The following is a 27,098-nucleotide window of genomic DNA, read 5'->3' on the forward strand; positions in this document are numbered from 1 at the left end:
TATGCATTGTATCATTGGATCCTTAGCAGTCCTGTGAGAAAGCAGTTTCATCCCTATTCCATCGATGAGGAAACTTTGGCCTGATTCATGGAGTTGGTATGTGGCAGAGCCTGAATCTGAAATGAGTTCTTCTGGATCCTTCCTCTGCTGGGTAGGAACTCTGTGTTTCAGTTTGCAACTGCTTTTAGAGAAAGAGCCACGCCTTAGTATGGAAGTAAGGCAGATGTGAATAAATGAGTACAACATGAAACTAGATTTTGGTTTCAGATTCCTCAATTACTGAGGTGACCTTGGGCATGTTTTTTACGTTTGTACTTTAGAATCTCTACTTTTTAAATAGGGATAGTAAAAAGGGTTCGCAGAAGAATGTTAATCTATAGGTGTCTCTCTTCATTGTGGAATCTTACTTTTGTTTATACTTTTAATTTTGTGGAACACTTGGAACTCCTTAGTTGGAGAGAAATTCCAACAGAGTTGCCTTTATAGCACAGCATTTCATAGGAGTTTTATTATCTAAATTGCTTATTAACAAATGTGCTGAATTGCTGAACAAAACCTGGTTATTAGTCAATGGGCCAATCAATACATATTGATTGAATACCTACTAGGTGACTGACAGTTTATATTTATTATCTCATTTGATCCTTATATCATTCCTGTGAGTTCTCTGTTAATCTCACAGATGATAAAAATGAGGCTTATGAACTCATGGAGAGTAGAATGGTGGTTATTAGGGGCTGGGAGGTGGGGGGACATGGGGAGATGTTGGTCAAAGGGTGCAACTTCCAGTTATAAGAGGATGAATAAGTTCTGGGGATCTGTTGTACAGCAGGTGACTATAGTTAATAATACTGTATTATATACTTGAAAGTTTACTAAAATGGTAAATCTTAAATGTTCTCACCATACACACACACATACGCACACACACAGGGTAATTATGTGAGGTGGTAGAGGTGTTAACTAACCTAATTGTGATAATCATTTCACAGTGTATACTGGTATCATATGATCACACTTTACACCTTGAACTTAACACAATCTTATATGTTAATTATATCTAATAAAACCAGAAAAAAAATGAGTCTCAGAAACATTAAATACTTTCCTCAAGGTCGCATTCTAGTTAAAGGCAGAGCTGATATTTGGATCTTTGAAAGCACGAAAATAGTTCACTGGTTACTAGTATGGGATTTAGAGTTAGATTTAAGTCTCAGTGTGTCTCCTACTACCTGTGTAAACTTGGGCAAGTGACTTGACCTCTCTGAAACTTCAGTTTTAGCCTGGGCTTCTTCAGCGGACTCTTCTGAAAATTAAATTGTAGGTGTGCATGCCTAGGGCATGGTCTGACAGCAGAAATTGAGGTATGCAGTGGCTGCTGCTTACAGTGATTTACTATGTTAAGTGAGATATGAAGCATAAAGATGAACTGTGAACAAAATTCTATGTTTCATAATGTATGGTAAAATGATAAATCATGCAGTTTTAGCAAAAGAGGAGACTAGTGTCATGCACGTAGTATATTCAGACTTTTGAGTAGGTAGGGCTGGGGTGTACAGACTGCTTTCTCATCTTTGCCACAAGTGTAGTGTGAATTTTAGAGCAAGTTACAATTTTCCTTCTGCATCTCTCTCTCTCTATTTCTTTTGTTCATTTTTCAAACCTCTGTTGAGAGACAGCAGTGTGCTGAGGCAGACTGCACTAGAATCTAGGTACGGGACAAGGCACTGAGGCTTGCTCCCTGCTCCCAGAATGCTCCATGGAACTTAAAACCTAATGGAAGAAGAGGCAGATGTATGAAGACTTCATTATCCTGCAGTGTGAAAAGTGATGTAATAGTGCTTGAGAGACATACACAGGGTCCTATGGGTACTTACAGAAGACGCTGATTAAGTCTCTCTGGAGTCAGGGAGCGGTTTATGAAAGAGACAGCAATGGAAGAGCAGTAAAGATGAGAAGGGACCATATCTTGTTCATCTTTGTGTTAATATTTCCCAAAGCACGGAGTGTGGTGTGTACCACGTGGTAGGCCTTCTGTAGTGAATTGGATACTCAGTTGTAAGCCTGGCTTGTTCTGAAGAGCTATACCTTCCAGTGTTTTCTGTCATAGCTCCTCTACCTCTGGCAAACACAGTTCAAGCCTGTAATGTCCATAGTGTCGGTGCACCAGGGTGGTTCAAAGCAGAGGCCCTGAAATCAGACTTCCCGGTTTCAGTTCTTATCTCTTCCACCTCTTGACCATTTGACCTTGGACAGGTTAGTCCCCATTGCCTCAGTTTCCTCATCTATAAAATCTACATGATTATGGTACTCAGCATTATTACATAGAAAAAAATTAAATGCAAAGTGCTTAGAAAGAGGACTACATATAGGAAATAGTAACCACTTACTAGATATTAGCAATTTTTATTTTTCATTTACATATATATTTGCCCTGAGTTATTTATCAATAATGCTGCCTCACAGATAATACTCCTTGTTAAATGCAAGAGTAGGATTTTCCTGTATATTTTCTGATTGACAGAGGACAAAAAGAGAAGGTGACTTATTTTAGGAAACAGGTTGCTTATTCATGGCCTGTTCTTGCCTTAAAGCATTGATCGCAAGTTTCTGGTTAATGCCACAAGGAACTCACATGTATTTTGCTGATTACAAATCATGCTTCTTGGCGGCCCCTTTTACTGTTAAAATGACCTCCAGATTCGGATTTTTCTTCACTCTTTATTAATGGTTAACAAACTGTTTAATGCGCAGCAGGAAAGCCAAGTAAGCCTGAAGCGTTTAGAAAATGGCATGTGAATTAGTTGTAAACTGTTTCAGTATACATTAAATGGGTGGCAATTACTTAAAGTGATTGCCTAAGTTTCATTAAAGTATTTAAGAGAAAAATATGTGCCTAATGCTGCTTTCATTATAAGGAAATCATTAGGGTAGCTTCTATCTAGGGTTTTACCAAACCAGCCTAATTCTTAACCTCACTTAGGGCTTTTCCTAAAAAGACAGATTCCTGACTCACCCCTCTTCCCTCAGATCTACTCAGGAACCTAGTAATCTGTATTTTTAATTACCTCAGGTGAATCTGATGCTCAACACTAGAAAATACAACTCAGGTGTTATCTAGCTAAAAGCCCGTTTTAAATATTGCCTTCAAGAATCTTTCAAATCACTTAAAGATACTTCAGTGTAACTTATTATCAAGGGTTAACAGTAGTAAATGTAGCATGAAAGTAGCTAAGAAAATGGAAGTCTGAGTTTTGGATTGCCTTCCTATATTTAGATTTGCCACATATTTTTTAGGTAAGCAGAGAGTATAGGTGAAAATAAGGTAATCTGATCAGATGTTGTCTAATAAGTGAAAGTGGTGCATTTGTGAACAGAGTTGTAAAAGAAACGCTGAGTACACTTTAGAGGGAAGGTAGCCTTACCACAGATGGTTGGAGATGAACAGCAGGAAGCTACATTCTCAAGGTGTGTGCAGCCAAGAAAACAAAGATGCTGAGATGCCAAGAGCAGTCAACTTGAATGGTTTTTACGACTACTAATCACAACTTTATAGTTGTCTTCATTGTGGTAAGAACTGCTGAATACCCTCCCTCCTTCACCTCACCAACTATGACATTGCTCTAAACAGCTTTCTGAAATACACACCTGGTCTTGCCACTTCCTGATTGAGGCTCTCAACACTTCCCTATTGGTACTATAGGATAAAGTGTAAATGCCTTATCAAAGTATATAGGGCCATTCACAATTTATCTCATACCTGTTTTTATAGTCTCCTCTCTATTCTCATGCTTGTGCTCCAGCTACATTGACCTATAGACTTCCAAAGTGCTTTAAGGAAGAAAACAACATTATTCGGTTATAGCCCCTAGCATAGTGCCTATAAGGGGCTCAGTACACAGTAGGTGCTTAGTAAGTGTTTTTTAGATGAATGAATAAATCAAGAGCACTTAGCACAATTACTGTAATTATCTGTTTACATGTGGGTTTTTCCCTTCCGGGATATGAGCTCACCCAGAGCACTATAGTGTGTGCACAGTTTCTGGCACATCATAGATACTTATTACAAATTTGTGAATCAATCAATAGCCTGATAGGATCACAGACTGCAGGTACTTTCATATTCTTGATCAACCCAGAGTTATCTGTGCTACTGAAGGGAGAATGGATAAGCCAAATATATTAAATAATAATGTGTTTGAATTTTTTGGAATTTATAAAATTATCAAGCCAAACAATGACTGTCTGAATCTTGTGAGACTGGAAATTTGGCTAACGTTTTAGGTTCCTCCCTTTCCCATGGAATTCTTTGTTTTTCTCTGTATTCTATATTTAATAGCATCAAACTTAAGACTCATGTAAATACCGTGAATTTAGGCAGAGCTGGCCTGGCACAAATCACCGTGTTAATAGTTCACACCTCACCAAGGCTGAGAAGTTGAACTGTTTAAGGACTTTGGCTTGAGCTGGGTTTCCTGGGGAAACAAAAATAGATAAGAGATATTGAATGTCATTCTGTTACTTTATCATGATTAGTTTGGGTATGACTATGTCAGGTCATTGTCATATGTCGAGCCACTACAAAGCTGAGCTGCCAACAATGATTTAGACCTTCTTTAATAGAGACAGAGAAGACTTTCTTCTCAGACTTGGCTCCAGGCGCTCTCAGGGCTCCCAGGGTTAGGTAGTATAAAATGTAGGATAAAGCTGTAATATTTACCTGAAACATCACTTTTACTTGGATATTTGCAAAGAAATATTTTTATAATAAAACAAAACAGAATTATTAATTTTCTTTTTTTAAATTTTTTAAATGTTTTATGTATTTTTGAGAGAGAGAGAGATAGAGACAGTGTGAGCAGGGGAGGGTCAGAGAGAGAGAGGGAGACACAGAATCTGAAATAGGGCCCAGGCTCTGAGCTAGCCGTCAGCACAGAGCCCGACGCGGGGCTTGAACCCATGAACCGTGAGATCATGACCTGAGCTGAAGTCAGTCACTTAACCAACTGAGCCACCCAGGTGCCCCCAGAATTATTAATTTTCAATGTGAAATCCATGAGAGTCTTTAAAACTTAAAGACAGCATGGAGACTTACAGAGATATTTTGAAGCTGGGAGGATGCCTCAGATCCCCCCTCTGGTTAAAGTTTTAAAGAACGTGCCCAATTAGACAAAAGGTTGGTTTGTGTCATGAAAGATTTAATGACCATGGCGTAGGCATTTTAAACTTAAGGAACACGTTTGATGACAAAGTCCTTGAAAGTCTTAGTTTTTGATCTCATCATTGAGGACTCTGCAGTTCTCTTTCACCTGCCTCTTCAGCTTAAAGGGCAGCGGTACCATCTTAACTTTACTTTGTTGCATGAGAAACCAGTTTGGAACCAAAGCTTCATAGAGAGATGCTTTCCTGTTTTTGACAACAAGTTAAATCATGAACTGCTTTATTTAGAGCCAGTTGGAGGTAGCATACTGCTGGCAATTCCAAGCCATTTAAAAAACAAAAGTTACGGTTATTAATTTTTGAAGCCACAAAAACATGAATCAACATTATAGCAGTGTCAGTATCCCAGTAGGAACCGGTTTCAGTTGAACTGTGGCAGCAAAATAAATGTTTGCAGATTGTTTTGACAGAATGTCATCTACTGGGCTTCCATTTATTCTCCAACAGCCTTACTTCTGAAACAGAGTTGCTGCACTTGAAGTAAAGAAGAAAATCCTCCCTCTGAACCTTTCTGGACCTTAGCAAATAACTCTGCATGCATTTGTAATGTAGGTCTGCAAATGTTTTCAATAGGAATCAAATATGTTGCTAAGAGATGTGCCTGTAAACATCTGCTTGACATATTTTACCATGGCAGAGCTTAGGGAAATGGACCCATAAAAGCAAAATGGTCAGCTGGTCACCAGGGTGGTATAGGCCATTTTAAAACACACGTCACGTGTGTTTTTAAAGCTCTCTAAACAGGACTGTAAAGTGGAAAGGTATTTTTTCAGCTAACGTCCGGAATTATTCTAAGCATTTATTGACCCTTGACAGATAGTCTTAAAATTGTTATGTTCCTTAGCCAATTTTTATGGGATACTTTTTTTTGTTTAACTTCTAAGATTTTTGGGGGTTGTGTGTATGCACTGTTAGCTCACTTTATTCTTAGTTTTCAGTGTACACCCATCATTGAAGCTTGAGCCCATGCAAACCCTAGGGTAGTTTTATTCCTGGAATGATTTTTTTAAAAAAATGTTTTGAAAGTTGTTTGATGAACTCTAAGAAAATAATTTTATAAAGCAGTTGCATTCATTTTACACAAAACTCTGCTTGTGTTTGTATGCATTTCATCTGACTCTTAAACAGATCTGTAACTTCCATAGTTAAAACTGACAAGTTTATAGGCAAAGTTGTTTGAGCTCTGGATTGGATTTAGACAGCTCTTAAAGCCATTTAGAATCAGAGGAAAGTAAATTAAAAGAAATAGAATGGATGGCTTGTTGAAAAGTAAAGGAATAATAGCTCCATCCTAAGCTTAATGTAGGAAAATTTTAACATTCATTGGAAGGCATTTGGTAACATATAGTGCTTGGTTACTTTACAGAAAAAAAAAAATAAACGTTGTTATCAAGATTTTAACATCACTCACTTTCAAGGAGTTCAAATGGCCAGATATGTTTTTGAGATATAGAGCATCGGCTGTGAAGGGTGCCCTGTGTTTTAAAATACAGTAGAAATTGGGGCACCTGGGTGGCTCAGTTGGTTGAGCATCTGACTTTGGATCAGGTCATGATCTCATGGTTTGTGGGTTTGAGCCCCGCGCCGGGCTCTGTGCTGACAGCCAGCTCAGAGCCTGGAGCCTGTTTCAGATTCTGTGTCTCCCTCTCTCTCTGACCCTCCTCTGCTCGTGCCGTCTCTCTCTCTCAGATATAAATAAAAAACATTAAAAAATAAACAAAATACAGTAGAAATAGAATTTCACGGGGGAGGTATGCTATAGTAAAAAGAGTGTGGTCTTTAGGGTCAGCCAAATCTATAACTACATTTTAAGTCTATGTCTCCCATTGCTATATTTGTACTATGGGTAATGTATGTAACCTCCTAGAATGTANTTATAGTAAAAGGGTGTGGTCTTTAGGGTCAGCCAAATCTATAACTACATTTTAAGTCTATGTCTCCCATTGCTATATTTGTACTATGGGTAATGTATGTAACCTCCTAGAATGTATTTCATTTGAATATAGACATAATCCTTAGGTCATAGGGGTGTATGGAAGTCTTCCTTCCTTCCTTCCTTCCTTCCTTCCTTCCTTCCTTCCTTCCTTCCTTGGAGAGAGAGAGAGCATGAGTAAAGAGAGGGGCAGAGTGGGAGAGAGAGAGACTCTTAAGTGCTACCGTGGAGCCCTACTTAGTGGTTGATCCTATGATCCCTGGGATCATGGCCTGAGCCGAAATTAAGAGTTGGACACCCAAATGACTGAGCCACCAGATGCTCCAGTAGGTGCTATTTATTGATGGTTGTCCTCATTAAGTAGTACTTCCGATCAAGTGCCCTAACGAATGCAAATATTACAGTTTAAACTGCTTGGCCACAGAAAATAGAAAGCAAGCTGAAGACTTCTCAGTAAACCCCATATTAGTAACTAGAAGCTTGCAAGTGGTGGTCAGTTGACAATAATGAAACCTTGTTATAATGGATGATAGCAGTATAAGCTTTGGAAGGAAAGTCTGCAGTGGTTGTGTAGCCCAGTTTGCTTATATGTGGTTATATCCCAAATAAGATTGTAAGCCAAGCGATTGTTCTCAGAGTCTTTGATCATTTAAAATAGGACAAGATTCAGGATAGAAAAAAAACTCACTTATGAAGTGAGCTTGATTTCAGCATGTCAAAGGATACATTTTTTTTTTTTTTTTTTTTTTTTTTTTTTACTCAGAACATTCTAATTTCAGAGGCAAATTAACCCATTATCATTCATGGTGGGACACACCATAGAAACATTTCAGAAATATATTAATTGTAGTTAATGTTGTGAAGTGAATCCTTGGACACTACCATCTATATGACTCAGATGAACCACTCTGTAGGAGAAAATTTAATGTCTAAATAATCCAGTTTTTAATGTTCAGGCCTATTTTATTTTTAAGTTTATTTATATATTTTGAGAGAGAGAGAGAGAACATGAGCATGGTGGGGGCAGAGAGAGGGAGAGAGAGAATCCCAAGCAAGCCCCACAATGTCAGTGCAGAGCCTGACTCGGGGCTCGAACTCACAAACCATGAGATCATGACTTGTGCAGAAATCAAGAGTTGGATGCTTAACCAGCTGAGCTATCCAGGTGTCCTGGGCCTATTTTATATTAGTGGCCAGGAAAAAAATAATTAGGAATTGACTTTTAAAATTCTTTTTAGGGGATTCATTTAGCTGAGATTACAAACAACTATTTGGTGGCATTTTTGGGTGTGTTTTGAAGTAGGATTAGATGAATATAACATAAGAACTGGCCATTGGCCAGTTTTTTCTTCTTTTTTGAGTATACAAGGCAGAAGTTCAGAGTTTATTTAATAACTATAATTTATTTTTATGTAAACCAACAATGGAATCTGTAAAAATATTTGGGCTCTTGTTTTGAAAAATTAAGACTTTTTTTAGAAGCATGGTTGGGGACTGATTACACATTTTATTTTAACATGAATTTTGTTCAACTGTAATAGAGAATCATAATTCCTAAAATCTGTCTTAGGCAAGAGTAGAGACTGGGTGAGCAAATTTTAGGGTATAACAGTCTTAATGTGTATGTATTTTGCATGTAGCTCGGAGATAACCAATATTGTTAAATATTTATTGAGTATCTCTTGGGTTGCTGATTGTGTATTTGTTTCGAAGACAGATACTACTTGAAGAGACAAAGTAGATGGTTCTCAGTAGGACTTGTGCTCTTCATAAAATTCTCACATTCACTGCAGTAAATCACCCTTGTACAGAGCTTAGTTCTTTTCATTGCATATTCCTTTTTTCCGTGAACCATCATGCATACCTTTCCCTTTCTACCTTTGGAAATCCCCATCCTTATTCACATGCTTTTTCTTCTTTCAGTGAAGTCCCAGTTTTGTTTTGTTTTTTAATATTCTGTTTGTTATTTTTGAGAGATTGAGAGACAGAGCATGAGTGGGGGAGGGGCAGAGTGAGAGGGAGGCACAGAATCTGAAGCAGGCTCCAGGCTTCCAGCTGTCAGCACAGAGCCTGACACAGGGCTCACACTCATGGACCATGAATCAACTAATACACCTCTTATGAAAAAACTTCTTATCAGATCATGACCTGATCTGAAGTCGGATGCTCAACTGACTGAGCCACCCAGGTGCCCCAACAACTACCAGGGCTCAGCTTTTTAATCATCTTAAATGCTTCGTGCTTACTTACATTTCTGGAATGGGTTATGTGCCTTTACCAACTTTACATCACTGTCACTGAGGTTTATTTTTGTTGTTACAGTTGATAATAAATTCATTGAAAAAGGAAGAGTAAATATGTCCATTCATTTTTTAGCTCCTTCATATAGGTGGTGTCTAAATACTCCTAGTTAGTACTTAGTATACATCTTTGACTAGATAATAGGGAAAATAAAGGGTGAGACTATTGCTAAGGATTGTTTTTTTCCCTCCAAAAATGCCAAATTCAGCTTTTTCAATCTTTGCATTTGAAAATTTGTTGTACTGTTTCTCAAAGATGAGATCAAAAGTGACGGAATGAATAGCACATTAGCAGATCATTAATATAATAGCACTGTCTCGTATTTCTGAATATTTTTGTAAACCAGAAGAGCAGAATTCAGTGCCACCATCCATGGATGTACCTTATAATCTCTTCACTTTTCTGGTTGTTTTTATGTCAACCAGATGGGGAAGCTGTCTGAGGATTTCGGGGTGAGGGTGGAGAATGGAATTGGATCAGTTGGAATTAGAGCTGAGCATGGCATCTAGGTCTCATAATTCTGATTTCAGAATTGAATCAGTCATGATGGAACATGACTTCATCCATGATTACTGTTTATTTAGGATCATGTTGTCTTAAGAAGTAAACCTGGGATATCACTAGACAAGAGAGTATGTACAGAACCTCATCTTAACAATGAATGCTCCCTCAGCTGTAAAGATCCATTTCCAGGGCGCCTGGGTGGCTCAGTCGGTTAAGCGTCCGTCCGACTTCGGCTCAGGTCATGATCTCATGGTTTGTGGGTTCGAGCCCCACATCGGGCTCTGTGCTGACAATTAGCTCACAGCCTGGAGCCTGCTTCTGATTCTGTGTCTCCCTCTCTCTCTGACCCTCCTCTGCTCACACTGCCTCTCTCTCTCTGTCAGAAATAAATAAAATTTTAAAAAAATCTATTTCCTCTGAAGTTTTGAGAGCCAGCTGCTACAGAGACTTTACTGATCACTTGAGGGAATTTTGCCAACATATCAGCAAGGCTTGGAGGGTCTTTAGTATATTATTTGAATCCTTCCTAAAATTTATTGAGAACACTTCCCCATCATGCCCCCAAACAACAGTACTTCTTTAGTTCATTTGCACAGTATTAGACAACTTTAGTATTTATTTTTAATATTTGCCTTGACCTTTAGGTTCTACTGACTTGGTAACTTGACCTTGATTCTTCCTTCTGGTCCCTTTAGGTTTGCTGTTTATATTTGGTGGCTTTGGCATGTGTACTTTGGCTTCCTCTTATGGATTTTGGCTTTTCTTGCTTTTCAGGCCCAGAATACCTTCCATTGCCTTACTAGGAGTTCCCTGCCTCATTCTTCATATCTGAATCCCAATGATCCCACTTTCCTAGTAGCTTTTTCCCACATAAGGAAGGTAGCAGAGGGGTTTGGACAGTTTTCAGGTGAATGCCTAATCTCTGCTTTAGAAGGATACTAGAGCATTTTATAGGCAGGGTTCTAGGAAAGGCAGATTTCAACTTCTGTAGTTCTTTATTAGTATGATAAATTAACAAATGTTATTTCTAATTTTGTCTTTTTTTTTTTAATGTTTTATTTATTTCTAGGAGAGAGAGAGAGAGAGACAGCGTGAGGAGGGGAGGGTCAGAGAGAGAGGGAGTCACAGACTGAAACAGGCTCCAGGCTCTGAGCTGACAGTCAGCACAGAGCCCGACGCGGGGCTCGAACCCACGAACCGCGAGATCATGACCCAAGCGAAAGTCGGACGCTTAACCGACTAAGCCACCCAGGCGCCCCGACAAATGTTATTTCTAAACCAGATTAATTTGTGATTGATCTAAAGAAAAAGAGGCGTGGGAAGGCAAAGGAACTCTTAAGTTTTATGGTTGATATTTAATTAATTGGAAATTCTACACCCAGTTATAGAATAGCTCTGCCTCACACAGTCATCATAAGCTTTAGAAGTGACTGAGTTCTCTGCCTGTCCTTTCTGAACAGGAAGCTGTTCATAATGAATCTCTTTTGTAGTGGCTCTCATTTACTTCCCCCATGAACTGAGGTTATCTCTAGATGACTCGAAGTGTTATGCGTAGGTTTTTTTAAAATAAGGGATTAAGAAATGTTGGATGGGAAAATCAGAGTAAAAAGTCAACTATGAATTGCATTGAAAAGAGAGATTCCTTTACTTTTATTGTTATTACTCTGTGAAGTACATAGATTGTTCATAGCACACCTTCAGAGGAAATCAGAGTCTCTAACCAGCACACATACATACACCCTCTGATATATGTTGGTCATCAGCCTTGTGTGGTTTAGCTATGTGGATAGCTCAAAAGGAAGTTTATTTATCTAACAAATGGTGCTCCTCTAGTCTAAAATACAGTTCTAAAACTGAATCTGGTTCCCTTTTCTTATTTATTGAAAATGGATTTAGCAAATACCTATTGATATTTTAGAAAAGTACTTAATGAAATAGCATGAAAACTTAGTCGTTTACGTTCAGTAGGCTCTTGGTATTCCTGTGCCATTTTTGAAGTAGTTGAACTCAGGTTTTACAAGTAGTCTTCTAGATTCTGGTGTGGTTTTGAGGTCATTGCTGGCCCATGGACATGCGTTCTGGTTGGCTTCCCTAATACAGTCTTCTGGGTGGGTAAAACAAGTCAGATGAAGAATTATGTTGTCTGAGAACACTCAAACTATAAATGTCAAGTGGAAGTGTTAGAGGACCTGTTAAATAATTTTCTTTTCTTCACCGAGAATGTAATTAAGAGAGATTGGGGCGCACTACCACTAATTTTGGATCCTCAGCTCAGAGCAGACTTAAATAAGGCAGAAACACTTACTGTAGCATCTTACTGACATTTCTCTATTATGTCCAGAGTTCTGTCAAAAATCCTTAGAGCATTGATATATCTGTGGGAAATGTGGTCATTTTTTCTTTAGAAAGAATCAACACCTGTGTAATGTTTCCTTGATTCCTGCATTCCCTGCTCTCCCCTTTTAAAATGGGATTTTATTTTGAAACACATTTTCTCAATATTGCTATCCAGGAAAGATGGGTAGAATTTTTGGGCAACATGGGCGTGAAGTCAGAAACTCTAAAGATTCTTTAAAGCTCGTTGCCTTTATATTTATATGCATTTTTAAAGACAGTCTGCAGGAGGGAGGATGTCTTCTTTGCTCATGGAGGCCTCTAATGGCAGCATTAGTGTGGTGGTTGTGACACTAATTTTGGAACAATAAATTTAGCTACACTGTATAGAAAGTAGCTGCACTTGAGCAAGTCTGTAGAGTTTATTCTGGGAATCTTGAAGATTTCCTAATGTTGATGAAAATTGAGTCTGACTTTAGAAACCTCAGGGTATAAATTGTGCTGATAATTGTTCTGAGTTGAACCTGGAGAAACTGCTGATGTGTTCACTCTTAAACACAGTGATTCATCATATAAACCTTATCGTGGACAGTTCTGGCAGAGCAAAGAGAAGTGGAGGAGTAGGGAGTAAGAAATTAAAGGAAAATGGAGATGAGAGCTGTGACATGCATTAAGAACTTTTAGGTCTTTTAGGAAGAGGTTGCTGGGTGGCTATATTCTTTACCATCTTAAATAATAGGTGAGTTCCTTAATTTACAGAAAACCTCTTACCTTCCCATGCCACCTGCATGAAGCCCCTCTCCTCATCCCCATTCTTCTGTGCCCATGGGATTATTTTTAGACACATGTGGCTGCTAGCTTTCAGAACCATGGCCAGTCCTGTTACACGGTTCAGAATTGGCAGTTGGAATCTAGAGGCAGCAGTAAAGCCAGTGCTGGAGGGCTGTGTTTGTTTTGGACATTTAAGAAAGATAATCGAGATTCTGCAGCAGTTTCAACTACTGTAGGAAAGTGTTTGGCACTAATTTGACATGACTGTCCTCAAGTTAGCAATTAAAGATACCTTAACTGGTTTATTTGCCTTATAATAATGACATTAATCTTAATTTTAGAAAATTTGTTAATTACACATACACAAAATGAGTAAAATAAGAATCATCTATAATCTCATCATTTAGGGATAATAATTATTAACATTTGGTATATATTATTCTGGTGTTTTTTTCTGTATGGACTGTATAAATCAGTAAGCCTTTGGGTTTAGAATGCTTGAAACCCAATTATAACCATGATAGACAGGCAAGGATTTATTAAGAATTTATTGATTGACTGAAAGAAACTCTGGGTATAGCCAGGTCTATGGGGAAAATGATTTTATCTGAACAAAAGACTTGAAAAAAAAGCTAAACCCAAGAATCAGAAGTTAATGTTTATTCAGATCCATAAGGCATTAGGTAATTTGTAATTTTATTTATTTTTTTATTTAAAAAATTTTTTAAAACATTTTTATTATTGAGAGGCAGAGAGAGACAGAGCATGAGTAGGGGAGGGGCAGAGAGAGAGGGAGACATAGAATCTGAAGCAGGCTCCAGGCTCTGAGCTGTCAGCACAGAGCCCAGCACGGGGCTCGAACTCACAAACCATGAGATCATGACCTGAGCTCAAGTCAGACACTTAACCAACTGAGCCACCCAGGTGCCCCTAGGTAACTTATAATTTTAATACCCTGGTTGATATATGTGAGTAGATGGACATGATCATAGGAATTCCTCTTCCTTACTTGAGTCTTTACTTTTCTTTTCTTCTGGAAATTTCCTGATATATGGTGGGTGTCAAAAGATAATTTAGGAATTTAGGACTCAAGCAGGGGCAGAACAACATTCTGAACTCTGTGCTGACTTATCAAATCTACATTGCCCATCATGGTATTTCATCCAGACTTCTTGGTTTCTTTCCCTTTTTTTTTTTTTTTTTTTTCAACACTATATTGCTTTGGTGCCTCAGGGATCACATCCTTGGGGACTTTGGGAGCTGAATTCCTTGGCAGGGTATTGACATTGCCACACTGGTGCCCTGGTGACAGTGTCTTTAATGTGGTACCTTTCTAGGTGCTTTTGCAGACAGACACGTCAACAGCGGGGCTGGAGCCAAAAGGAGTATGTGTGAAATATCCCTTGGAGAACGAGCAAATCCTTGGCAGGTGGATTTATTAGTGAGCATGCAGTCTTGTGATATGCAGCTGGGACAGAGTCAATGAAATTGGTTATTACTGTTTCTCTGAGCCCATCTTCCCCCCCAAAGGCTCATAAATACCATGCAAACCTGGCTTAAGTGAAATAAGGAAAATGATATTGTGGAAATAAAAGTCCAGGAAAAAGGCAAAAAGTTGAATTTCACCATTAGTTAGTTAGTTACTGTATTAATCCACAACGGCTGCCTTAACAAAATACCATAGACTGGATGGCTTAAACAATAGGAATTTATTTCTCACACTTCTAGAGGCTCAAAGTCCAAGATCAAGGTGCCAGGTGATTTGGTTCTCTGATGAGGTACCTGGCTTGTCGATGGCAGCCTTATCATTGTGTCCTCACATGGTGGAAAAAGGGAGTGAGGTCTCTGGTATCTCCTCTGGGGCCCATCATGAGGGCCCCACTCTCATAACCTCCTCTAAACCTAATTACCTCCCAAAGCCCCATCTCCAAATCCTATCATAATGGGGGTGAGGATTTCAGTACATAAATTTGGGGGGACACAGTTCAGTCCATAGCAGTTTCTTGGTTTAGGCCACTTTGGAGGCTGCCAAAACCCACAAATGACTGATTTGAATTTTACAGTAGAAATTCTTGAAATATTGAAATAATATTAATATAATTAATATAATTGGAATAGTTAATAAAAGACTTGGCAGACCAAAAAGTCTGGAGTTTCATAGATGAAATTTATTTTGACTGCTAAGACCATCACTGAAACTACTTCTTTGTCAGTGGCTTAGCACTATTTAAAAAATACATATTTAACACTACCGACAGGGAATCTAGTTTTAAATTTCCCAACCTACTATGTTGGCAGAAATTATAAAGAAGGGAGACAGAATAAGTTGGGGGATGTAAGAGCTATCACCTTTTTGCCCTAAGGAATTTTGATTATCTTATAGATATGAGTCCTGATAACATTTTTGTAATGTAAACTCTAGGTAAAATATTTTTCTTAATATTTTGAAAAAGAAAGGTTAAGGACACAGCTGTTTTCAAAAATGTCTCAGCAAACTCTAGTTCTTAATCGCCTTTTGCTAGCTGAAATGAAACTTAATCTGCTTCTAAGTAACATGGCTTGGTAGTATCTGAAATCCAGGCTCCTCGCACCATTGACTTTCTATAGCTGAATAATAATGTCATGGCATATTAAGGATAATTGTGATAATTGACAGTTTTTCATGTGTGGGAGCTTATTAATACATGGATACCTAAGTATTTAAAAAATTATTCATCTCAATAAGTGGTATTTGGCTGTTTCAATTTCTTAGCTAATTTGAAACAGAAAAAGTAACCATCTAATTTACCTGTCTAGAGCCTGCCAGCATGTGAATCAGTAATCATTTTTTGGATTTGTTGAAGCAGAGGTATGTTAAGGCATGGAGAAAGTCTAGACGCCTTGTATAGATCACTCCAAGAAAACCTGGATTCTATGAAAACAGGTTCTTCAATTAATTTGAAGATGCTAATATATGGATGGCTAAGATGAGTTAGTTACACTCTAACCCATTAAAATGGAAACACAGACTTGTATACCATCAGGACACTTTTGGTTGCAAGTGACAAAAAAATGGTCTCCGATTACTTTAAGCTAAAAGGGAGTTGTCTTGTAAGATTGAAAAGTAGCTGACTTCAGGCATGGCTGAATCTGGGTGTTTAAATAATGGCAGCAGGAACCTGCCTCTGCCTTGGTTCTGAGTTCTTCCATGTTTATTTTATTATCAGGTAGGCAAGATGGCCTTGCCCTGAGAGTTGCAAGATGGCCATCTCCACTCAAAACGTTTATTACTATCATCTTAGGCACTTTAGCATAAAGTGAAAATTTATTTCTTGGAAATTCCAACAAAAGGCTGCCACTATTTACTCTGATTGGCCTACATTAGGTAATTAATTGCTGTGGCCAAAGTTTGTGACATTCTCATTTTCCAGACCTGGGTCACAGGGAGTAATTCATCCTCATTGAACTTCTAAGTATAAAAATGGTTTTTAGAAGGAAAATGGGGTGCTGTAATCAGAAAAAGAGATTAGAGGTGCTGAATGGGCAAAATGTAGTAACAGATAACCACTACAATGCATGTGTGTATTTTAAAGATTTATTTGTATAGATAGCTTTATTTCATGATTTCTCAGTTCTTACAGTTAGGAACGTGAAATTGAAGTTTGAGGATTTTATATATATATATTTAAGTGCATTTTTAGAGTATTGCTATAGTCTAATAATTAGATAAATTGTGGAAGCTTTAGCAACCGTGGTGTTGGCCCACAAACTTTTAACTCTGAATGGAAAGAAATATACTATAATAACTATGTAAGCCAGTTGGTGATAGCACATTGATAACTTAAAGAAATAAACAGTTATTTCTTTTTATTACTTTGGTTTGAGAGCTAAGACTTTACCAGATGGTGAATTTTGCCAAGGAGAAAATACAGAATCAAGAAGTCTTCATTTAACCCGCAGAAGGGAATTTGAATGTAAACTTGTCATGCTCCGTATGAATTGTTTATTATGATCATTATTTCTATTAAAAATTTTTTTTGGGGGAAGCCTGTAGGGTGGCCACAGTGGGGTGTTTTCCAGACCAAAAACAAAAGGGCATATTCACAAACTGCCTTTTGGTGGATAATGAACTAAATGTTTACTTAATTTACTTTAGGACTATTTCATATGCCATTATGATTTCTGCCTCTTCTGAAATCCAGTAAATTTACTGTCTGTATTGTTCATATAGCACTTTTTTTTTTTTTAAAGGAGATTATCTTTTAGAGAGTAGTGGCTAAAAAATGGGCTTGGAAATAACGCAAGCGGGTTTGAGGTTTTATCCCTTACTAGTTGTTTGAACTTGGGGCAGTCCCTTAGTCTCTTGAATACTCAGTTTCCCTGTCTCTAATATGAATAATACAAGAGACCAATAACAGCAGATAATTCGTATTTTTGTGTAAAATAAATTATATAATAACTTAAGGGCACTTAACAGTACCATGTAACCATTCAAAAATGTTAGCAACTGTGTATTACATTCTTAATGATAGCATTTCCCCCCTTGCTTCCTGAGGATAGGGACCTTATCTTAAACGTATTTTGTATACTCTCAACAAATAGCATAGTGTCTCATATACTAAAAACTAACAAATATTAAGTTATCAAATGAGAATGTAAAATTATATTTTAATTATTGCTAAGCCTCAAGGAAGCAGAGGAAAGGAGCAAGGAAAGAACGAACGATTTTTTGGTGAGAAACTGGGGCAGAATATATATTGTTCATTCTTCCATTCATTTTCTTATTCATTCATTTATCCATTCTTTTTTTTTTTTTTTTATAACTTGACTATGCACAAGGTAGGCACCAAGAATAATTTAGGTGAGTGAGTGAAGAAGCAGGTGGTTGGCTTAGTAGAGGTGCAAAGACCAAGTACAGCAATGGGTAACACACAAAGTGGTGGATAGTAAATGTCTTAATAGAAGTGCAGATTAAATGCTGTGGTCCCTCAGGGTAGGAAGAGATTACATCTACCAGAGGAAAATAGCTTGGTCAAAGTGTTCATTCTTTTATTTGCAGCTTACTCAGTAGGAAACAGTGACTGTGTTTCGGTCCCTGTGCAGCTACTGCAAAGATGGATTAAGGGGAGGGTGGAGTAAGGACAGCTTCCAAAACTGAGGTATTTTCCATTTCAGAGCTCTTAATGGAAGCTTCCTTTTGCAGATGGTTATGTTTTCGTGTACTTGAAAATGTCCAGGGTTTATTCATCCATATCTAACTCATTAATTTAATATTTCAAGTGATGATTAAGTACATGGAACTATGTTGGTCTTTAAGGAAAGTACATAGATAGACCCTGTCTTCCAGGAGATTGGTGATTAGTTGGGAGAGAGGTCACATCAACAAAAGTTGAGTAATAATGACCAGCATGTATAATTATTGGTGCCTAAATGATAATTCAGACAAAGTGTTGTTATGGTTCGAATAAAAGAGAGATTCACAGTTCTGTGAGTGGTTAATATAGATTATTAGAAAAGATAGAATTTTCAACTGGGCCTTGGAAAGTGAGTCAGCGTTAGAAAGAAAGGAGAGAAAAGACTATAAATAGAAAAAATGAAAAAAGATCTGAAAATTAGCAGGTATGTTATTTTCTTCCTTCCTCTCTCTCTCCCTCCTCTGTCCTTCCTTCCCTCCCTCCCTCCCTTCCTTCCTCCCATTGTTCCTTTATTGATCAACAGTGGGGCTGCTTCCAAGTTAGAAAAAAAATGGTGCCATAGATACTCTTGGGTCCATCTCTTTGTTCAGGATTAATTTTTAAAGGTAGAAGTTCTGGGTCCAAACCCAGAATATTTTGATTTTTAATTGATATTGCTAACTTACACTCTAAAAAGTTTATGTCCATTTATAAGGTAGAAAAGGGTATTATTTCTTTGGATACCTAACAATTCAAATCTTTGCTAACATGATGCGTGAAACATGTTTTATTCTTAATTTTTTAATTTTGTGAAGTTTAGTTTCTAATTACGAATTTTGGTTTCCAGCATTATCCATTTTCACTTCATTATGCCTTTGAATTTTTAATTTTAGCCATATGCCTGTTACTAGATTATTCTTGTTTTGTGAAGAGCAGCCTATTCTATCATTGCAGCGTCCCATGGAATCTCACCCAAGATCCGAAACAGAGTTTTTAGAGATCTCAGACCTTCTCTTTTAACCTTCAAAAGATGGTTTCCTACCTGTTTCTTTACTATCCAAATCAACACACTGATTTCCTATTTGAGTGGACAGAACTTTTTTTCAGAAGTGTGATCTCCATAGAGAAATCGATGTCCCCATTTTGATCTAATTTTCTGTTAACATGTGAATTCTAGCTCTTCTATGTATAATTTGTTTTAGACCTTTGCACAAATGTGTCTAACTCCTATCTCTATAGGTCCTGGTTTCAACCCATGCTATCGGGGGGTTCTTCCGCTTTGGTGACTTGGTAGATGTGCTACCCTAGGCAGGTGCATATCCTCACATTCAGACAGTGATAACAAGAAACATTCCACAAATGGTATCTGGCATAATCTAGGTAAGATTAATCTTAATTATAGTCTAGTTAAGATTTAGATTGATTAATGAATAAAGCACATTGCTTAGAAATTATTATCCATTGATCTAAAGTCAACCAAAGTCTTTTTTTCTAATATTAAAGTATATAATTAGAGGGGGGGGGGTAAATTGGAAAACACATTCACATTAGTTGTTCTCTTTATACACTTCAAATTTATACCTAATACTTTTTTCCTCCTGGACACCAGAAAGAACACCTGGGTATTCGGGAAGAAGTTTATATTTCTCCAAATCAATTTCTGGAAAAAATGTGTTGCTTTCAAATTCCTGCGTGATTCTTGTCACAGCCAGTCTAGGATGGCCTGGCTTGTTCCTAGTTTTCTTATAAGCAGAACTGCCTCCCACTATCCAAACCATGTCCACTTCCTTGTTAATTCTGGTTGCTTAATAAGTTTTAAAGCATCATCCAGAATTTTGGCTAGAAAATCAGCTCCTTGTGAATGTTCCTTGAGTTCTCTACTTAGAACTAAATTCTGTCCTTTAAAGGCTAGGTCTTCTAGGGAAAAGAAAATCATGTCTTCCTACCCATAATCACAAAATTCTGTTTACCTTCTGCTGAGGTTGTGGTCATTCTCTGGAAATACTTAAATTCATTCCTGAACGGGGGCCAGGGTAGGTTTCTGTTCTTGCTGAAGCCCAAGTTCTGGGACACAGGTTAGCCCAAGAACTGTGACAGCAGCAATAAACACCTCTGAGCTTGCTTGTGACACTGGAATTCCTGGCTGAGCTTGGTGCAAAACTGAGTAGGTATGTTCTTCTGTCACTAGACACTTCTGGAGTGTTGTAGGAAACCAGTTGGACACACAGATTGGGGCCAAAGTGACATGAAAGGCAAACTGAGAGTTGACTGTTTAGCCAGGCATGGTGTAGAAGTGTCCTCTCATGCATCATCTTTGATCGAAGGACAGTGGCTGCTCTGAGGCCACGTTTAGGCTCAGCAAGCGTTTGGTTGTGATGATGTGTAGGTGATATGTGCTGTGGGTGCTAGTGGTGGGAGTGGGTATTTTTTTTTTCCAAAAAATTTCCAATGTGTGTTTTTCCAAAACACATTCTAACCAGAGGGCAGAAGAAAGAAAGGCAAAAAAAAAAAAAAAAAAAGAAAAAAAAAAAAAAAAAAAAAAAGAAACCAAGGCAGATTAGAGGCATTAGCTTGGCTTTGATCTACAGGCCTTCTGTTCTGACAAAGGTGATTGGATTAATTTGACAGTTTTTCTCTCTCTCCTTTATTTCCTGTCTCCCTGTCACTCTCTCTCATTTTTCTCCAGGTTCTCTTTTGTGATGAAACTAGGTTAGTTATTACTTAGAATCATAATCTCTTCATCTGTAATGCAGGTTGATTTTCTGATGTTTTCTCCCTCCTAGGTATTAAAGTGAGACTAAAGAGGTTTCATTATTTTCCACTGTTCTTTTATTGGCTGTTTCCCAGAAAGGTACACCTTTATGTTCTCATTACCAAAGCTACTAAATTCACTGAGGTAACATGTGCAGAACTTTTGGCCTTTTTCTTTCCTACCTTATATATTTTCAACATATAGGGGCTCTTAGGGACAATATCTTCTTTTTTTTTTTTTTTTTTTTAATAGTTTATTGTCAAATTAGTTTCCACATAACACTCAGTGCTCATCCCCACAAGTGTCCTCCTCCATGCCCATCCCCCCTCCCCCCACATCCATCAGTCCTCAGTTTTTGTCAGCATTCAAGAGTCTCTCATGGTTTGCCTCTCTCTCTTTCCCCCACCATTTCCGCCCTTCTTCTCCCCCTTGTTCCTCCGTCAAGTTCCTCCTAGTCCTCCTATACGTGCAAACATATGATATTTGAGGGACAATATCTTCTTAGAAGCTAGTCAGGTTTTGCTAATAAGGGCTGGCAATTTTTAAACTAATTTAAACCTTGTATTTTAACCTCTATAGTGATCATCACCATCCTATTTTTCAGGTGGGGAACTTGAGACACAGAGAGGATAATTAACTTGTCTCAGGTCATATAGCGTAAAGTAGCAGAGTTTGAATCCAAATCTAGGTAGTTTGGTTCCAGAGTCTATATGCTTAATCTCAACGAAGTGCCGTGTCTTCTGTTTAGCTCATTTCCCTGTTTGATCAAAAGTTATGGGGAAAAAATGAATTTATGACGTTCTTCATTGGGGAGACTCTCATTCTGCATATCTTTATGTTAAGAATGACGTTAGAGATTGGGAAGGATATTTGCTGACTATAGAGTATGCCCCTCCCACAGGTCTATAGTTACAACACAATTGCTGTGGCCTCTTCTAATTTCTGGGGAAACCTAGGGGATCAACTAAGGAAAGAAACTTACTAGAGTATCAAGCAAGTTTATGACATGAGATTTTGGAATTTTATTCCAAAGGAACTGTTGTACTGGTCGCTCAGAAGCTGTGTTTAGTACATAAGACAACTTACACATGAGACCCAGAGGGTCCGAACTGGTAGTAATGTGACAGCCTCCTTCCATTCCAGTGTGTGGAAGCCACAGCTAAGTCTGTCTGATAAGCGGTGAGTTGTGCTTTCTTAATTTGAGGATCCTGGACCTCAGAGTAATGCTCCTCGGATCAAAGCTGAGCAGAGATGTGTGCTGTGGCCCTGCAGGAGAGTCTCTTTTGTAAAGAGTAGGAAGATTTATTCTTCTCTGTTAGAGATGGGGACTAACTCACATCATGTTTTTAGAAGTGAACAAAAAATTGATCCTCTAAATGTAGACTTTTCCTTTCCAGAAGCTAGTTCTACCTCAGGGATCTTTGATGTTGAACGTTGATGAAAAGTCCAATCAAATCTCTGATTGTCCGTTTCACATTTTTCTAAATTCTGCCCATCATTTCTTAACCCCCATCATTTCTTTCATGACTCCCACGATTCTCTAGAATGATTACACTTTCCATTTCTTGATTGGAAAGGCATTGCAAGTCTTTTTACATAAAAGTTCTGATGAAAGTTCTGGAACTTCTGATTTTTTTCTCACAGCGATGTTAAAAAGTTTCAAAGTCACTTTTTTCTAATTACTGAAATTAAACATGTTGTGTTTTATATTAATATATGTTCAATTATCTTATTTGAATGTTCTGCACAACACAGAACAGTTTGGAGATACATTTTGTTGGTTTGTGCACTAATTTATTCATTCATATAACCAATTAATTATTCACTAAACAATCAATTAGTTAATTTTTGTGTCCCTTTCTAGGGATGTAAACTTGATAAGAACAAGGATCTTGTCAAGTTTTTTGCTTTATCTTCAGAGCCTGAAACTCAAGCCTATTTAGAGCAAAGGCGGTACTCCATAAATACTGCTGAATGAATGCATGAATGAACTGTGCACACTGCAGAACAGATAGAAAAGTGAAAGGAAGAAAATAGAAGCCCTAGAAATAAACTGTATAACATTTAAAAGTTGTATATATAGGCCGTCCTTGCTTTGCGTGGTAGTGTAAGGCCATAAATATAACTATTCAGGCTCAAGTTATGCAAAACCATCCTAATAATCAATGGGAAAAGCTACTATTTTTCTTTGACTTTTAAAAATTTTTGTCAGATTATTAAAATCGCTCTTGCTGTTGGTTATAAAGATATAGGGAAATGAAAAAAATAGTATAACTGATATTTAGTACACTCTAAAACATCAGAAGCATCAAGACTAAAATGTTTTGTTTCTTCATAAAATCTTCTCAGAAGTGGTTGAAATAGTGCTTGCCTTCGTCCCATTGTACAACTTAGCAAATGAAGCAGGCATCTTTTCTGTGTCAGCCGAATGGCATACTCCTCTCTCTGTTTGGGTCTGCTTCCAACATTTTCTCCTTTTTGCTTTCCAGGTCAAGAAATGTCTCTGAGAGTTCCTTTAATGTGAAGTGGGCCTTTTTTGTGTCTGGGTTTTTTGTTTGTTTTCTGTTTTGCCAGCAGCACTTCCTCTGGGACATCTTCATCATTTTGGTGCAGCCACTTTCCTTATTTACGTTGCTACGTTTGTGTGCTATGCAGTGTGCCTTTTGACTGTGTCTCTAGATTCTCTCATGTGGCGATTGGCAGCATTGTTGACCTCCCCATGAGCAGCGTTCTGTCTTCTATAACCCCCTTTCCATTTGACACAGATTTCATTTCCACCATATCACTTTTTCTGTCTGTACTCTACTTTCATCTCTGTTGGCCACTTCCCTCTTTTGATCATTTATGCTATGTGAATTTATCATTGAAAGATAGGAAGGCAGGTACTCACTTTGCTGCCTGTACATGAACCGGGTACCAAATGTACAGTGACCAATCACTGATAGACTTTGCAAAAAGCATTATGATTGGTCACTGATCATGATGCATGTATGTTATTTACATAGTAACTTAAAGACTGAAGAGCTAGCAGTGAAGTTCGTCCTTTATGCAGTTACTCACAGGTAATACACTTTGCTAACTGAAATGTCAACAGTATTATTAGAGGACTGGTGTTCTTTAACTAAATGGTGGTAACTGAAATTCATGCACATTTGAACCATGCATAGTGAGGGCTCCCTCAGTTCCAGACTTTATTTTGTGGGTATATGTGTATTTTTCCTTTACTAAAGTGGGGTCCCTTTATTTGCATGATTTTGCAATTTTATTTTCATTTAATCTGGTATGTATGTCAAAAATAATAATATTGACTTCATGCTTTTTTTTAATATTTATTTATTTTTGAGGGTGGAGAGGGGTGGAGAGAAAGGAAGAGAGAGAATCCAAAGTAGCCTCCACGCTTAGTGTGGAGGACAACATGGGCTTGATCTCACAACTGACCGTGAGATCATGACCTGAGCTAAAATCCAGAGTCAGACGCTTAATTGACTGAGCCACCCAAGTGCTCCTTGACTTCATGTTTTATAACCACATGGTAATTTACTGGATAGTTGTAGTGCAATTTAACCAATCCTTTTTGGACATTTAGGCTTTTATTTTTCATAGTTTTTTATAGTGTTGCAGTGGATACCTCTGTCTTTGAGATAACAACTATTACTTATTTGGAATAAATGTCTTTCTAGTGGTAGCATTACTGGCTCACATAATGTATATACTTTTAAAACATTTTCATATCCTTCTGAGTTTCCCTTTAGAAATACATTCCCACTTAGGCTTGTACCAGGGACATAAACTGAGAGGTGTTGATGCACATGTTCTAACTCTCTGGCAACATTGGGATTTTCACTTTTAAAAGCATTTTNCGTATCTATTTTATTTTATTTATTTTGTGTTATTTTATGTTATTTTATTTTTTAAGAGAGAGCATGCAGGGGAGGGGCAGAGAAAGAGGGAGGGAGAGAGAGAATCCCAAGCAAGTTTGCACTGACAGTGTGGAGCCTGATATGGGGCTTGACCACAACCATGAAATCATGACCTGAGCTGAAGTCAAGAATTGGATGCTTAACTGACTGAGCCACCCAGACACCCCATTATTTTAATAATTACTTTTGATGACTAGTTAGGTTGAATACTTTTCATGAGTTTATTTGTAGTATTTTTTGATCTATGGAATTGCATTTTGTCCCAATATAGTAGTTTTCAGATGGTAGGGATTTTCTTTTTTTATTGAGTATATATATTTCTGCAGTGTGTGTGTGTGTGTGTGTTTGTACACAGATGTATCTGTATACCTGTACTACATTCACATAGATATACCATTCTTGGCTTTACCCAGGGATTTTAAAGAGTATCTGTGCACCTTAGTTTTGTAATATGACCATCAGTTTTCAAATAATTTCCTTGTTAAAAAAAGGGGGGGGGGATTAACCACAACCTGAGGGAAGTTCTAGTTAATTTTTCATTACATGATTTTCAGGAGATAGGGTCAAAAGGAGCTAGAAGGGCATTCAATTATGTGCTTTAGTGTGTCAGAAAAGTTTTTTTCTTCAGGCGTACAATATTTTACTTGGGCTTGTTTTTCAGGTGCATTGAAGTGTGACTAAACATTTTTGGGTACGGCCATTATGTAAAGAAGAGGCCCCGTCTTGTTAAATATTCCCTCATCAACTTTGCACTTAGTGAGTTACAGGCAGTGAGGATCCTGTGAGGGCATGAGCTTTAGGCATTGGACAGAAGGAAGGGGGGTGGGAAGCCAGGGCCTGGGGTAACTCAGGATTGGGGTGCTCTGTTGCCCCCTCCCACTGCTGTAGAAAAAGTGATTGGCTCAGGCTAGTTTCTGTCTACTAATTTTGGACAGGTCATAAGTGGGGAAGGAGGGACAGTCATGCAGTTGGACCTCAGCTCATCTGAGGGCTAAAGGTTCTTTGTGACACTCCACGCAGAACCAGAGCCCTGTCCTGGAGAGTGGTGGCTATCTGAGATACAGTTTAGGACCGAAGGAACAGAGAAGGACTTTGACTTCTTTTGTCTTTAGGTTGGGGATAAGGGAGGCTCAGCAAGGAGGATGTCCACAGAAAACGTGGCCGGGAAGTCCAATAGCCCTGGGGACAGAGGAAGAGCTTGGAGCTACACTTTCCTCAGGGTTGTCCAGCCAGTGTTTAACCGCAGTATTTTCACTTCTGCAGTCTCCCCTGCCGCAGAACGTATCCGATTCATCTTGGGCGAGGAGGATGACAGCCCAGCACCCCCTCAGCTCTTCACGGAACTGGATGAGCTGCTGGCTGTGGATGGGCAGGAGATGGAGTGGAAGGAGACGGCGAGGTGAGGCATGGCTGGCTGTGCAGTACTGACCTGGGAAATTAAGTGCAGGGCAAGACTGTTGTCTGTGAGCACCTTTCTCTCACCTTCACACTTTGAATAACTGATGAGCATCATGTTGGCTGGGTTAAGGAATAAAAGGATTCTTTTTCTTCTCTTTCATGTTGATGTGGATTCAAAACACCCTTTGTTTCACTGCTGGAGCATTGTTTCATTGACTCATGTTGTAACAATTTTAAGCTTTATATGAATTTGAAGTACACCTCCCTTCATATGCTATTTAGTAGTAAGATATCTTAGATAAACTCAAGCACCCAAACATGACAGGCTAGAGAAACATGTCCGCAGTTTCCAAATACCAGGGTATCTTGTGAATATCATGTCTGATTTTTTTTATCCATTCCCAGTTAGGAGGGAGGTTGCAAAGACAATGACTGTTTACCCACAAACTTGCCGTTATTCCAAGTAAAAACATGTTATCTTTTAAGTATCCAACAAAAGCCAAGTAGAAGGTTCCCTTGAGTTTGAAGTTTAGAGACCTGAGTTCAATTTCAGATTTTTCACCTGTGAACTGCCTAGTACTCAGTTTCTCAGAATTTTGATTTCATCATCAATAAAATGATGCCTCCTACATATAATATATATGCATATGTAATGTATGTAAAATATGCAATACTACTTAAGATTTGTCTAATGATAGCATGGGTATTTATATACATGCCTATATATGTGTATACATATGGAAATACTTTGTAAATTGTTAAGCATTACAGATACATCTAAGGCTTCCTGTGTCTCACAATAATAGAGCTTT

At 38.0% G+C, this 27,098-nt stretch overlaps 1 protein-coding gene and 1 pseudogene across 2 annotated transcripts in view; one reads left to right on the top strand and one right to left on the bottom strand.

Moving 5' to 3' along the window:
- The window catches only part of SLC4A4 (solute carrier family 4 member 4), a 301,173-nt gene that overhangs the window by 66,520 nt on the left and 207,555 nt on the right, over positions 1-27,098 (top strand). For both annotated transcript variants that reach the window (XM_077750185.1, XM_077750178.1), the window contains exon 3: positions 26,152-26,287. In XM_077750185.1, the coding sequence (XP_077606311.1) occupies positions 26,152-26,287 (136 nt within the window). The remainder of the gene's footprint in view (positions 1-26,151; positions 26,288-27,098) is intronic.
- On the bottom strand, positions 19,764-20,166 carry LOC144220787 (dihydrofolate reductase pseudogene; annotated as a pseudogene).

This window comes from Crocuta crocuta, unplaced genomic scaffold (assembly GCF_008692635.1).
Source record: "Crocuta crocuta isolate KB4526 unplaced genomic scaffold, BGI_CrCroc_1.0 scaffold1, whole genome shotgun sequence".
NCBI classification, from domain to species: domain Eukaryota; kingdom Metazoa; phylum Chordata; class Mammalia; order Carnivora; family Hyaenidae; genus Crocuta; species Crocuta crocuta.